The following is a 15403-nucleotide window of genomic DNA, read 5'->3' on the forward strand; positions in this document are numbered from 1 at the left end:
CTCACGAATTTATAAATATCCCCTCTACGTACGAGCTCACAGCGTATAATCCACGTTTGCAATAATTATGTGATCTATGTGATTTAAAATGTATTCAGGATTTTCATATGCTTTGGCAACTACAGTCCAGATCTAAGCTGACATTGTTGCCCAATTACAAAAATATCTTGAATTCATTTTAAATCAAATACATCACATAATTTTTGCGGAAGTGGATTATTCAGGAAAACAAATTAATATTCAATGTAAATAAATAAAAACTTAGAAATAGAAAATAAGAATTAAGTTATAATCTTACGTTAAAGTACATAATAAAAACAGTAAATATAAAGAAACAAATACTTATAGTAAAGAATAAAAACAAATATGAAATGTCATCACCGCAACTGTCAAATAAATTATGCCAAAATATCACATTCGTTCGATTACAGTTATAGTGTGTTCCGAACAAATTTGCTTCATAATAACGCTTTATAATCCATTTATACAAACTAAATGAAAAATATTATTGTGTATTTCTTTAAGTAAACATTAATAGAAATCTTTAAATATTATTTCTACGCGTACATAATAAAATATACGTAATGGCTGTAATGCCAGTGTACTCGGCAAAATGATTCTAAAAAAAGAACACACCTACCGCCTAAATATTTCGTGTTGGTATCATGTGACGTCACGGGCAATGACGCGGATGAAGTGCAACGGTAAGTAAATTAGAGGGAGTATATGTCAACTTAGATCTCTGAAGTAGATAATGGCGTGCAACGGTAAGTATATTAGATGGACTGTACCCAAGTTTGTATCAATGGATTCATCTAAATTGTGTTGATATGTCCCAAAAAGTAAAAATGTGTGAATAGGTTTTTTCGGCAGGTGCATAATTCTGCCATCTTTCAAATAATATATTTGGACTACGGATTCTTCTTCTTCTTTTTCTTCTTCTTTAAGTGCTGTTTCCCAATCGAAGGTTGGATATGATCATTAATAACTTTACTCTGTATACAGCTGCACGGAAGAGCTCTATGGAACTCCTTCTTCGTATACTCCTTCCTCCTCTGATCTTTCCCTGTATTATCAACCTTAGACCATTTCATGTCGCTGTCCCCTCATTACGTTTCTCAGTAACTTTCATATGACACCAGAATTACTGGTTACTGCATTACTGTATATTCCCCGATAAGGTGGGTTTACTTTAATTACCATTTTTTTTATATCACAAATCCAAAATTGTTTATCTCTTTTTTTCAATATCATCACTTCAGTTGGCTACATTTCTCTATGTACTGAAATAACCAAACATTTTACTAATATTGCCTTTAAAACTATAGGTCGGCAATCATCATAGCTATTCGTAATTTAGAGACGGCTGCTCTGAAAAGTTCAGATTGCGCAGCCACGATATTCTACCCTCCCTTTCTTCCTTAAAACTCTCCCCGAATAATCAATTGGAAAACGTTGTATCTCTATCCACGTGTAATATATCCGAGATATTCCAATTTTCTTATTTTGACTGTATTTAAGGTTTCCGTTTCTTTATTCGCCTTTCGCAGATCATCTTTTTGACGTGTTTTCTCCAAAAAATATTTTCAGAACTATACACCCATAGCTAGAATGCCTCCAGTTTTTTCATTGAGGCCGCACTCAAGGTCCAAGCTTTCATTTTATAAAACAAAGTCGAGAAAACGTAGCACTTAGTTAAATTAACTTTAGGTCCATCGCCAAATGTCTTGAGCAGAGTACTCTTCTGATTTTATTATACTTTGCTCTAACCTTTTCTGTTCTGATTTTGATATCCTGGTATTTAGTAATCATTGTTCCACGATATCTATATTGGTTTGTTCGTTCAAGATTAGTTCCGTTTATGAAAATATTCTCGTTATTTCTTTGAGTTTTCAATATTCTCATAAATTTTGTCTTCGTGGCGTTCATTGTTAGACCGTATTCTTGTCCATACCCCGCTATTCTCGTCAGCAGTCTCTCAAGATCTTCACCATTTTTGGCTAAGACGACAGTAAGATTACAGAAATATAGGTATACTGAATTCGCTCTACCGAGATTCACTTTGACACATTCGGAATAGGAAACATACAACACAAAAATTCCTACCTCACACTATTAACTGCTGAAATCAACTTAATCTTTCATTAAAAAAGAAGAATTATTAGAAATAGTGGGAGTGTCTACGAATCTCATAAAATTTTGTGTAGTTTATTTCTACAAAATATTTTTATTTTGTACAATAAATAATTTTCTCATTTGTTATCAATACATTATAATGGTGTAAATAAATAATAATTATTGATTGGCGTAGGTTTATGTTATTTTTATGTCTGTTTACTATTAATAATATTGGCTATGAGCAAGTGCGTTGGTTGTGTAGTCATTTACAGTCACTTCTGACAACTAAAATTCCCAAAAAAGAAATTACTAACGTCAGTGTAAAAGTGAATCTCGATAGAGCGAATTCAGTATACCACCGCATTCGGCCTAAGAGGTCTATTATGGTTCATGATCATCCCTAGGTTAAAGTTATCCTTTACTACCTACTAAAGTTTAGTATATCCTTTGGTGACACTTCCACGAAGTCGGAGTCGATATTACTACTTCTCAATAATGCTCAAATGTATTAAGCTGTCCTCTCTATTAATTTTAATTACAATTAATTATAATTATATTTATTATGTAAATAAATAGCGTAAAATGCGGATCAGCTGCTTTAATATTTCTATGTTCTCTCTTAAATGACCACTCCTCTTTAGCGACCAGGTTTTGATTCCCCCAGAACGTTTTCTATTAGAAGGTTTTACTGTAGCTAATGGAGTTCAACTACCTTGTCTTAATAAAAAATGTGTTCTTAAGAAATTTTAATAAATTCTGATTTTTTTCAGCTCCAAGATTTGGAGTGCTACAGACCAAAGTGGGACTAGTGACCATAATAAAAGATTTCTCCATAACGCTTAATAGTAAAACACAACTACCCATAAAGTATGCTCCGAATGGTATCGTCACAAGTGTAGCTGGAGGTGTATGGTTAAATATACAATCACTGCAATAACCGATATAACCGATTTTTCTTGCATAGGTTTTGAATATAAACTGCAAGTTACTTATTTGTATTTGTACTGTGTACATAAATGATTGTAGAGATATTTTTTTCATATATGTATATGTAAAAAATCTCCAGTATTGTTATAAAAAAATAAACATTTGTAAGAATTTTAATAAATTAACTAGTTTTGATGGGAAATAAGCCACAATTTTACTGAAAAATTATTTTATTAACGTTTCGACGTCCAAATCAGATGCCGTTGTCAAAATACAAAAAATATTAATGAATTGAACAAAAATGTTGCTTAGTAAAAAATTCTTCTAATAATTTATTTAATCTGACTCATTCATATCGGCAATTCAGACATATATTATACATTTTAAAGTAGAAGACTTTAATGAGATTGCCAATATTTATGAGTTGCGTTCCTGGGACGACTTTACGAATATCCGTCACAAAAAATTATAACATGTGATCTGTCTTTAAAAAGACAACCACATGCAACGGTAACAGTAAAATTCTCGCGTTAGAGTTTCCATAGTAAATCACGAGGGAAAACCAGGAAAAAACCTCGTGATACTATCCCGACATCGTAAGTATTTATTAGGTCTTACTTTAGTTTACTCTCAAAACTAATACCAAATTCTGACCTTAATATGTACAAAATTTTAAATTAAAAATAATATTAATAATACATAGATATATAAATAATACTAAAATATACAATATGTACTAACTCGATATGTTATTGACTTACTAATCGTGGTATTTTCTTTCTAATGACTTCCTCTTTTAGTATGAGTAACCACATCCTACTGCATTCTACCTGGGAATTTGTGACCCAATTGGTTTCATTTAGCATAATTAGAGCCGCTTCTGTCGTTGTCTTTTTAAAAACAGATTACATGTTATGATTTTTTTTGTGACGGATATTCTTGAGTTGGGGTTGATTTCATGTAATCGAATGAACTATTTTTCAGTAAAGTCGTACCAGGATCGCAACTCGTAAATAGTGGCAATATCATTTGAAAATCTTCTACTTTAAAATGTATAATATATGTCTGAATTGCCGTTATAAATGAGTGAGATTAAATAAATTATTAGAATTTTTTACTAAGCAACATTTTTGTTTAATTCATTAATATTTTTTGTATTTTGACAACGGCATCCGATTTGGACGTCGGAACGTTAATAAAATAATTTTTTTAGTAAAATTGTGGCTTATTTCCCATCAAAACTAGTTAATTGCAAAAATGCCACAAGAAAATAGCTTCAGAACAATATTTTGATAAAGTACTTCTTTTTAACCTGCGTCATTCTGCACGGTCGAACAACTAATAGATAAAATAATGCTCATAAATAGATCCGTCCATTTGGGTTTTGCAGATCTTAAGAAGGCCTATGACTCGATAACTAGAACCAAGCTATGAGAAGCAACGGAAGACATCGAAGTTTCACGAATAATAATAACATAAAATATGCAGTCCATTTAAGACGACAAAAGGACTGCTACAGGGCTGCTCCACACCCGCTACCCTGTTCAAAATATTCCTGGAAAAACTTCTGAAACCATGAAAAATAAAATGCGAAAGAATGGATATACCAGTAATAAACGAATACCTACATACATATTATACAGGGCGTTTCATTAATAATTATCCATATAGGAACTGAAGAAACCTTAGCACAAAATACGAAGATTTAACCTAAAACACTTAAATAAAATGTGGTTTCTTACTGAGTTACAGGGTGTTTTATCTAAAAAGTTAAAAACTATTTTTGCTCAGCATTTTAAAACTAATTGACGTATCCTTTTCATACTTGGCAGAAAGTGCGACTACTATACACCCTACTAAATTATGATAAACAAACGTTTTTAGCTACTACCAGAGGCGTACGACAGGGGATAGTGAATGGTTGACCCTTCTCAAATTCTACGCCACTGGAGAAATTATTACTTTAGTGCCATTTTTAGATTTTACCATACTTTCTACGTAAATAATATACTTCTCATTGGTATCGATAAAGTCATTAGTTTTCGAGATATTTGAAGTTGAATATGAAATGGCACATTTATTTTGATTAATTTATGATATGATTCATATGGTTAAAATTTAAAAATTATTTGTACCCTGTACTTAATAGTATATTGTGCAACAAGTGCAGAAAGGTACTAATTTCTCACGAGTTTGAAAAGTTGCGGTACGAGCGCAAGCGAGTGCCGCAATTCAAACGAGTGAGAAATTACCTTTCTGCACGTGTTTCACACTATACTTTTTCTACAAGCACAGTTTTTCCTAAAAATAAAAGTCACAATTTCCAAACGACGATTAATTATAATAGGTACCTATGTGATAAATTTTAAACTGTATTTAATTAATACCTACTAATCAATTTAAATTCCTTATACCTAAATAAATTGCACAGAAATCAGTTAAAAAATTAATGCACTGCCTTAATTTGTTTAAATTTAAACAATTATTACACATTATTGACAGTATATTTATGCAGTCACGGATTTACACAAAACCTACTTCATTCGACGTCTCTTGCACAGGTTGCTAAATCCTTATTGGTTATTTGATAATTATAAAATGTTTAATAAGAATAAAATTGTAAAATAAAACAGTTGTAACATCCATAATTTAGTTTCTATGCTATAAATAAATATAATAATTGTCTTATAGGTTATATATTTGTCTAAAGTTTACCCACGGATGTAAACAGAATATAACTTTACTCAGAATGAGGTAGTCAACTGTGCAGAAAAGAACTTTGCGGCACAGAAACGTCACTTTGCGGCACAGAAACGTCACTTTTCTGCACACTAATGTCAAATATCTTATACTGTGAGAAAATATCAAGTTTGCTAACATAAAACCGTGCAGAAAAGTGCACTTTGAATAGTGGTTGTAGAAAAAAACTATTTGACGTATCCTTATCATACTTGGCAGACAGTGTAGGTACTGTACACCCTACTAAATTAAGATAAATAAATGTTTCTAGCTACTACCAGAGGTTTACGACAGGGATAATGACTGGTTGACCCTTCCCAAATTCTACGCCATTGACAAAATTGCTATTTTAGTGTAATTTTTTGATTTTTTATTACTTTTTATGTAAATAATATAATCTTCATTCGTAATGATAAATGATTAGTTTTCGAGATATTTGAAATTAAAAATGAAGCGACACAATACATTAATCAAAATAACCGTGCCGTTTCATTTTTAACTTCAAAGATCTCGAAAACTAATGACTTTATCGTTACGAATGAAGAGTACGTGATTTACATAGAAAGTATTGGAGAATCCAAAAATTGAACTAAAATAGCAATTCCGCCAGTGGCGTAGAATTTGGAAAGGGTCAACCATTCACTTTCACCAGTCGTACGCCTCTGGTAATAGACAGAAACCTTTGTTTAGCATAATTTAGTAGTTTGTTCAGTACCTATACTTCCCGCCAAGTATGAAAAGGATAAGTCGAATAGTTTTAAAATGCTAAGCAAAAATAATTTTTAAATTTTTAGATAAAACACCCTGTAACTCAGTAAGGAACCACATTTTATTTAAGTGTTTTAGGGTAAATCTTCGTATTTTGTGCTAAGGTTTCTCCAATTACTATATGGACAATTATTAATGAAACACCCTGTATAGTTTTGCTGACGACCAAAAATAGACATCAGTTTTGTGATAAGAAAACTAGAACAGGAATATACAAGGTTCATAAGCTAAAAATGGGTTTGTTCAGTTGAAGAATTTCTTCAATTCTAAATTTATTTTTATTGTTAGATTTTTAGTGTGTTTGCTATTTGTATGTATTATTTACCTAATATAATTGGCCAACTCTATACAGATTATGTTTAAAAGAAAATAAAGTGTGTATTTCTTTATTTATTTAGTGGGGGAGGGGGTCGAAATAAACCTACAGAAAACTGAATAGCTGACAGCTAAGGATACAGAAATAAAACAACTGAAAATAGATGAAGGTAAGCAAATCAAACGAACAGACAACTAGAAGTATTTAGATTTCATAATATCAAACAAAGCAACAACTGAAGAAGATGTAAAAAATAGATTAGGACAAACAAGAGACTGTATATACGAAAATTGAACCCGGTACTGTTGGAGAAAAACATCAGTATAAAAACAAATCAAAAATATAATATACCCAACATCATGAAACGAAGTATCAATCAACACTAAAGGGTGTGAAAATTGGACGATAAATAAGAAAAACAAAAACAAAAATAAGAGTACCAGTGAGGAAATTCCTAAGGAGCATCTGCAAAGTAATAAGAAACGATAGAATAAATGAACTGAGATATAATAGATTACATCGAACAAAAAAGATTAACCTGGTACGGTAATGTCAGAAGAGTAGCCCAAAATCGTGGATAAACAGAATAACAGATTATGTTAAATATAGAAAATAACCATGCTTTCGACTTTGATGTACATATTTTAATATATCAAAATATGTATATTGGATATGATTCTCATAAAGGAAGATCAAAATTGTATCAATAACAAGACCGACATCAAGAATATCTGATTAACGACAGGTGCAGATGTAAATATAAAGTGTATTAGGTAATTTTTATAAAATTATTAAAGTGCTTATTGAAAATAGCAAATAGCCGAAACGTTCAGCCAACAATAAAGTGTTTTATTTATAACAGACCGACATATCTAGGAATTAAAAAGTTTGTATATATGTACTTATATTTCTTTATCGACATTGAGCTTAGCCAAAAATATAGGAGATAAATAACTTTTCACGTCATAACGTCGTTTTTCGTATACGATCAATTAGCTTTATTACATTTTCATTATCCTACATAAACATAGTTAATTGGACCCTTTGTCGATAAGGCATTTCTAATTGTTGCACTTATTGCCGGTAACTTTGTACTTGAATTTTTTGTCTTTGGTCATAACATGAGTGAACACTTAGTTATATTTTGAAACGAAGGTTTTCACGACTGAATAATATTTTTTAAGGTAATGTGACATAAATATGTATTCTATTAATGTATAAAAATATCCGTATTGGATTTATTTACAATATCATTGTGTCCTCCGTACGCTTATCCTTCCAGTTGTTATGGAAGTTATTATTATCCTTCCATTATAGGCCAATTAAGTTAGATTTTTACTCGACATCTTGAGGATACTATCGTGTTTGAATTGTGTGAAAAAATGAGCCAGATCTGTGAAATAATTTTTACAAAATTTAATTTGTTTATAACATTTTTTCAAAAACGAGCTAATTTACGATTTATACTAATAACCTATGAAAAAAAAGTAAAGAAACCACACTATGTACACAAAATTATTTTTTAACAAATAGCACTTTTTATGCTTATAAACAATTACAATAACTGCGTAGAAACTAGATCAATATATAGTGCATTCATATAGTGTGGAAACGGTCTATTATCTTATGACATGACTTAATTATTTTCAGAGTTAAAGCTCTGGCAGGTCGATTTTTATTTTAAATTATGATTTTTTGACGTATAGTACATAATAGTGACGTCATCGATTTGGACGTGATGCCGTCATCGATGATTTTTTTTAAATAGAAATAGGGGTCGTGTAAACTCTTGAAAGGTGATTTAATTATCCATTCAGTAATATAAACACTAACATCACTATTTATACCGGGTGGCCAAAAAAATAATTTTTGAATTAAAATTATTGCCGCAAAAAAAACAATACATGTAATTTATTTAACTCAAAATACATTTTACTGCTGTCAGAAAAGAGAAGAAAAATTGATTGATTCGACCGTTACTTGATGGAAATTCATTTTATCTAACAATAAAACACTGAAAACGTTTGTTTTCTATACTTTCACAAAGACTGACAGAAATTCCCATGTCAAACAATAACTTCGAAATAGAACTGAACATCATTAAACAAATAGCAGTAAACAATGGCCATAACGAACAAGCAATTAATAAAATTTTAAACCAAAAACTCCATAAGAAAGCCCTAAAATTAGTCTATCCACCACCACAGAAAGAACCCAGTACCTTCTGCTCTCTTACATATACTGGCAAGATAACAACAAAAATAGCCAGATACATAAAAAAGAAAGGAATAACACCAGCTTTCAGAACTAACAACAACTTAATAAATATATTAGGAACAATAAGAGCCGAAAGAGAAAACCACTACAGAGTGGTGTCTACAAACTAACTTGTGGTGACTGTCCGAAAACTTACATCGGTCAAACTGGCAGAAACTTTGACAAACCGATAGCAGAACACAAAAGGGCTTTCAACAACAGAAAAACAGACACTTCTACATACGCACTTCACCTTCTAGATCATAATCATTCTTTTAATGAATAGCTTAAGCTACCTTTATTAGAATCTATGGAAATTAATAAATTAAAAAATACAGATATAATTCTGAATGACGAACTCGAGACAAACAGCTCCCCACTCCTCAACCTCTTCAGTTAAAGACTTTAAAAATGCAAACACATAGTAAATAAACTAAATCACTTGAGAAAGGCACTCTGCCGAAACAGCTGTAGTCACATAGTTATAATAAATTTTGTGACAGTATAGAAAACAAACGTTTTCAGTGTTTTATTGTTAGAGAAAAAAAAATGATTATTTGACAAATAAACATTGCTTTTCGCTTAAATTAAATGTTCAAACTCTCAAGAGGCAGGTGTGTGGCTGTTTGACATTTAATTGAAGCGAAAAGCAATGTTTATTTATGAAATAAACATTTTTTTATTATATGTGGCATCAGTAAAATGTATTTCGAGTTAAATAAATTACATACATTCTTCTTTTTGCGTCAATTATTTTAATTCAAAAATTATTTTTTGGCCACCCTGTATAAATAATGATGTTAATGTTTATATTACTGAATAGAGCGTTGAATAACCTTTCAAATTAGCTACCACACGACCCCTATTCCTATTTAAAAAAATGATCGATGACGTCTCAAATCGATGTACTTATACGTAAAAAATCATAATTTAAAAATACAAATCGACCTTCTGAGCTTTAACACTGAAAATAATTAAGTCATGAGATAATAGACCGTTTTCACACTTTACGAATGCACTATATAATCTGGGTAGAAATTATACAGATAAATGGCAATGAAGCATTCGAAAAGCTGGTTAAAAAACACAACTTAAAAAATATAATAAAGGTCCTACGACCTTTAGGATCCAAAATAGGCCCTTTTTTAAATCACCTCCAACCCACCTCTGTGGGGAGTTGTGTTTGGAGTCATTAGATAGATTTTTGCAAAATCCTTAACTCGTATTTTTTTAGTTTTTTGATCTGATGTTCATTTCGCGAAATATTGTGGGGGTTCCTATAAATATTTAAAAGTTACCCCCAGCCCACCTCCGTGGGGGGTAGTGTTTGGTATCATTCGATAAATTTTTGGAAAATATTGAACATGTATTTTTCAGTTTTTCGATCTGATTACCTATGAATATTCGATATTTTATGTGAAACTTTGTGACTCGCCCTTTGCCTTACGCTAGGGATCGGAAAAATCGATCGGTTTTTTTACTTTTTAATAACCGGTTTTACCGGTTGTTTTTTGTGCCGGTTATAACCGGTTTTTCCTTTTTAAAGTAATAACCGGTGAAAAACCGGAGAAGTTATTATACCTCTGAGAAAAATAATGAATTCCAAGAAAAAAGATTTTTTTTTTAATTCATCAACATTCTTCATTTCTTTATAGTCCAGAAAGCCACTGCGCATCCGCTAGGAAAAATATTCTAATTCGGATTTTTTGCACAATCTTACTCAAAAAGGACTCATTTTAACAAATTTGCATGTTGCCAGGACCAAAAGGTGGTCAAAAATTTTTTTAAAGGTTTTTTTTTTGGTTTTTTTCCTAAAAATAATTTTTTTTGCATGGAAAAAAGTTTTTTTAGGTTTTTTGGATCATTCCAAACAGAAAAGGTCTTTAGTGACTTTTCTCTAAAAATGATAGCTTTTGACATATAAGCGATTAAAAATTGAAAAATTGCGAAATCGGCCATTTTTAACCCTCAAAAACTATGTGAAAAACTGAAAATTTGAATGTTCCCAAGGCACGTAGATATTCTTTAAACATCTATTGATGAAATCCCGACGAGTTTTTTGCAATACAATATTCAAAACTCCTTTGTTTTTTAATTGCTAATCAAGCGTGTGCGACACTATTTTACACCGACAGTATGGTGCAAATGAAAGGAATAAATTCGTTATTTCGTAAAACGGCGACTTTAAGGAAAAATCCCGAAACAGGTCGATTTTTATTTTTAAGTTATGATATTGTGGCATATATGGTATACTAGTGACGTCATCCATCTGGACGTGGTGACGTAATTGATGATTTTTTTAAATGAGAATAGGGGTCGTGTGCTGGCTCATTTGAAAGATTCTTCAATTCTATATTCAGTAATATAAACATTTACATAATTATTTATACAGGGTGTCCAAAATTTTTTTATTAAATTAAATTATTTGAAAAAAAGAAGTAGAAGGACACCCTGTATAAATAATTATGTAAATGTTTACATTACTGAATAGAGAATTGAAGAACATTTCAAATGAGCTACCACATGACCCCTATTCTCATTTAAAAAAATCATCGATTACGTCATCACACCCATACGGATGACGTCACTAGTACACCATATATGCCACAATATCATAACTTAAAAATAAAAATCGACCGGTTTCGGGATTTTTCCTTAAAGTCGCCGGTTTACGGAATAACGAATTTATTCCTTTCATTTGCACCATACTGTCGGTGGAAAATAGTGTCGCGCACGCTTGATAAGCAATTAAAAAACAAAGGAGTTTTGAATATTGTATTGCAAAATACTCTTCGGGATTTCATTGATCGATGTTTAAAGAATATCAACCTACTTTGGCAACATTAAAATTTTCAGTTTTTCACATAGTTTTTGAGGGTTAAAAATGGCCGATTTCGCAATTTTTCAATTTTTAATCGCTTATATGTCAAAAACTATCATTTTTAGAGAAAAGTCACTAAAGACCTTTTCTGTTTGGAATGATCCAAAAAATCTAAAAAAACTTTTTTCAATGCAAAAAAAATTATTTTAGGAAAAAAACAAAAAAAAAACGTTTAAAAATTTTTTGACCACCTTTTGGTTCTGGCAACATGCAAATTTGTTAAAAGGAGTCCTTTTTGAGTAAGATTGTGCAAAAAATCCGAATTGAATATTTTTCCTCGCGGATGCGCAGTGGCTTTCTGGACTATTAATGTTTATATTAATGAATGACTTTACACTCACTGAAATGTGTTTAATGTGATAAACTGAATTGGCCATTTTGATGATCTTGAGAATAAGCAGGTCTGTTGAATTGTAGAATCCTATTAAAAATAAAATAAAGTATCAATCAATTGTGCATTGTCAGCAGTGAGCAGTCAAGTTAGTTATAATGCTATACACTATAGAGTGGTGTACACAAACGGGAATAAACTCATTGTTTATCATCAAATTATAAATTCAGGAGAAAAAAAAATCATTCCTGTGAAATTACTTTAAATAACCATGAAAAAAGATAAAATAGTTTTGCGTATCTTGTGTAAAAAGGATTTCATTTTTTTTTACAGAAACTTAACAAATTTGAAAAAAATTTAGGACAATACGTCCAGTTTAGAATTACAATGACTCACTATGTGTTTTCACAGAAAGTTTTCTGAGAAATCAAGAACGTTACGGCCTTCTCCAACTGATTCTCCAAGGGAAGGTAAATGGTAAAAGAGGACTGGGAAGAAGACGCATTTCCTGGCTTCAAAATTTACGAAAGTGGTATAACACGACTATCACTGAACTGTTCTGCGCTGCGGTAAACAAAGTCAAGATAGCCATGATGATCGCCAACATCCTGAACGGATAGGCACTTTAAGAAGAAGATTATGTGTTTTAATAAGTTTGACTATTTTTAATTTTTCATTTTTGTTATAGTCATCTAATTTACTTCATATCAATTTTATATTTTTATAAATAGCTATATATCTTTACTACATTTTGTATTTTCAATCATTTGGTTTAATTTTGTCCAAAATATTCATTGCGTTAGTTTATTATATTATGTTACCTCCAAAAATATTTGTTTTTCAAACTAATTTCTCCGCTTATATTGGGAACCGGCATCCGCTTTTAAAAATAGCTGCTGACATCCGAGTGCCGAAACCGAGCACCTTAGCTAGTCTCTATCTCTCTAATCAGCCCTAAACATCCATCCTTGGATATAGGCATCCTCTTCCTTCCTCCGAACCTCTCTACCTTGGACATTTTTGATCAATTTTGACCCGCCGTGTTTCTTTAGTGAATCTGATCATCACATTTGTGGCCTTTCCCATTTGTGGTTCCACGGTCTCCAATGTATAATCATCTTAGTCCATCTTTCATCCTTCTGACTTAGGTTATGTCCTGCGAACTTCTGATGACTGATTTCTATTTTCAATCCCAATTGGCTAGTTCGAACCTCCAGTTCCACTTTCCCTATCCCACTGCGTAATACCCAATATACGCCGACGCTGTGTACCTATATATCGATTGATTATATTTATATCGATATCGATAGTATCGATATGGATAATATTAATATCGATTCGAATGGAGTATCGCAAACTAAAATGCAATTTAATGTAACGTTGTAATCTATTGGGTATTGGATATTAATTCAAAAAATCGAAAACCGGTTTTTGGAATAACCGGTTTTTTTGACCGGTTATAACTCTTAGGTTATACCGAAATTAAGAAAAACCGGTATAACCGAAAACCGTTTTTTTATCAACAACCGCTATCCCTACCTTACACCCCGCTCAAATCGTCAGATTTTTTAAATATATACTTCATGTAGGTACTTTTACTTTTTCTTAATCAGACATTTTTTGAATTTTTCTAAAGATGGATTTTTTTTCGGACCCCCTGAACGAACTCCCCTGTATTAAGAGCCAATATATGGTAGGGGTACATTTACAGGGTACAAGATTTCTCCCCATGTGATTTTCTGAGGCGCTCGAGTAAGGCTCAAAATCCCTGCTTGGGCTCTCCTACCATAAAATTCATTCCAAAATTCAGATTATGAATAAATTTCGCAGAAATTTGAATATTGCCTATTATAGAAATAAATATTAAATCTTTTAACATAATCAATACATTTTTTCCTTTCAGAGAATTTTGTTTCAACTGCATGATGATGTACTACATATTAGTTTCAGTTGCAGTTATTTATCTTTACCTAAAATGGCACTTCTCTTTCTGGACACGAAAAGGCGTGTACCAAAGGGAACCATCTTTCCTTTTTGGAAATGTGAGCGATCTTCTTTTCAACAAGCGAAGCATCGCCAACTTTGTTGACAACATGTATGCTGATTTTAAATCAAAAGGTTTAAAATATGGAGGATATTATGAAATATTTAAGCCACGGTTTGTTCCTGTAGACTTGGATCTGATCAAACACATTTTACAAAAAGATTTTGCACATTTTGTCAATAGGGGTATATACTCTGACCCAGCCGATCCCCTATCGTTGAATATTTTTAGCTTGAAGGGTGAAAAATGGAAGAAACTGAGGGCCAAACTGGGCCCTACTTTAACTATAGGTAACTATATAGGTTAAATTGTAACAATTCTTTGTTTCATTATAAGGCTTGAAGCGTGAAGTTTGACCTCGTAATTCATTTATAAAAATACCTAACAGATAAGAGGGAGGCTAGTCAGTAAATGTCAAACCAGAGGTCCACACGCTTCACGTCATTGAAACCAGGTTAATATCAATAAAACAATGAATATTGGTTAGGTGGTACTTAGGTGGTACTTACATCGAGAACTTCATCTCATTCCTGTACAACCAGAACTGTGGGTCTCTCCTGATCAGAGATTCTACTCAATTAATCATAATACATGCACATTTTAATTAGGTATACAACTTTTAATGGACAATGACCGTGAAGTTTGGCCACTGAAACAAAGAGCGCAGAAAATGTTACTAATAACAGAAATGGACTTCTGGAGAAGAGCAGCAGGCAAATCAAGGAGAGATCGGATACCAAATGAGAGAATACGAGAAATGATGGGAGTCATACATACAATAATTGATGACATAAAAACAAAACAACTAGTATGGTACGGCCATGTACAGAGAATGCCAGATGACAGTATCCCTAAGCAAATTTTGGCATGACACCACAAGGGAGAAGAAAAAGAGGAAGGCCGAGAAGAAGCTGGAGGGAGGGAATTGAAACAGAACTAGAGGAAAGAGAAATCCCTCCAGGTCTATGGTTAAACAGAACTGGCCAGAAGAATGGCGGTTAGTAGTTAAAAGGCATCAGAGAA

The 15403-nt window shown here is 31.9% G+C and overlaps 1 protein-coding gene across 1 annotated transcript in view; it reads left to right on the plus strand.

The window, feature by feature from the left end:
* The window catches only part of LOC126878553 (uncharacterized), a 48240-nt gene that overhangs the window by 14027 nt on the left and 18810 nt on the right, over positions 1-15403 (plus strand). The window contains exons 4-5 of the mRNA XM_050641337.1: positions 2889-3048; positions 14240-14670. Coding sequence (XP_050497294.1) covers positions 2889-3048; positions 14240-14670 — 591 coding nt within the window. The remainder of the gene's footprint in view (positions 1-2888; positions 3049-14239; positions 14671-15403) is intronic.

The sequence above is a fragment of the Diabrotica virgifera genome, chromosome 1 (assembly GCF_917563875.1).
Source record: "Diabrotica virgifera virgifera chromosome 1, PGI_DIABVI_V3a".
NCBI classification, from domain to species: domain Eukaryota; kingdom Metazoa; phylum Arthropoda; class Insecta; order Coleoptera; family Chrysomelidae; genus Diabrotica; species Diabrotica virgifera.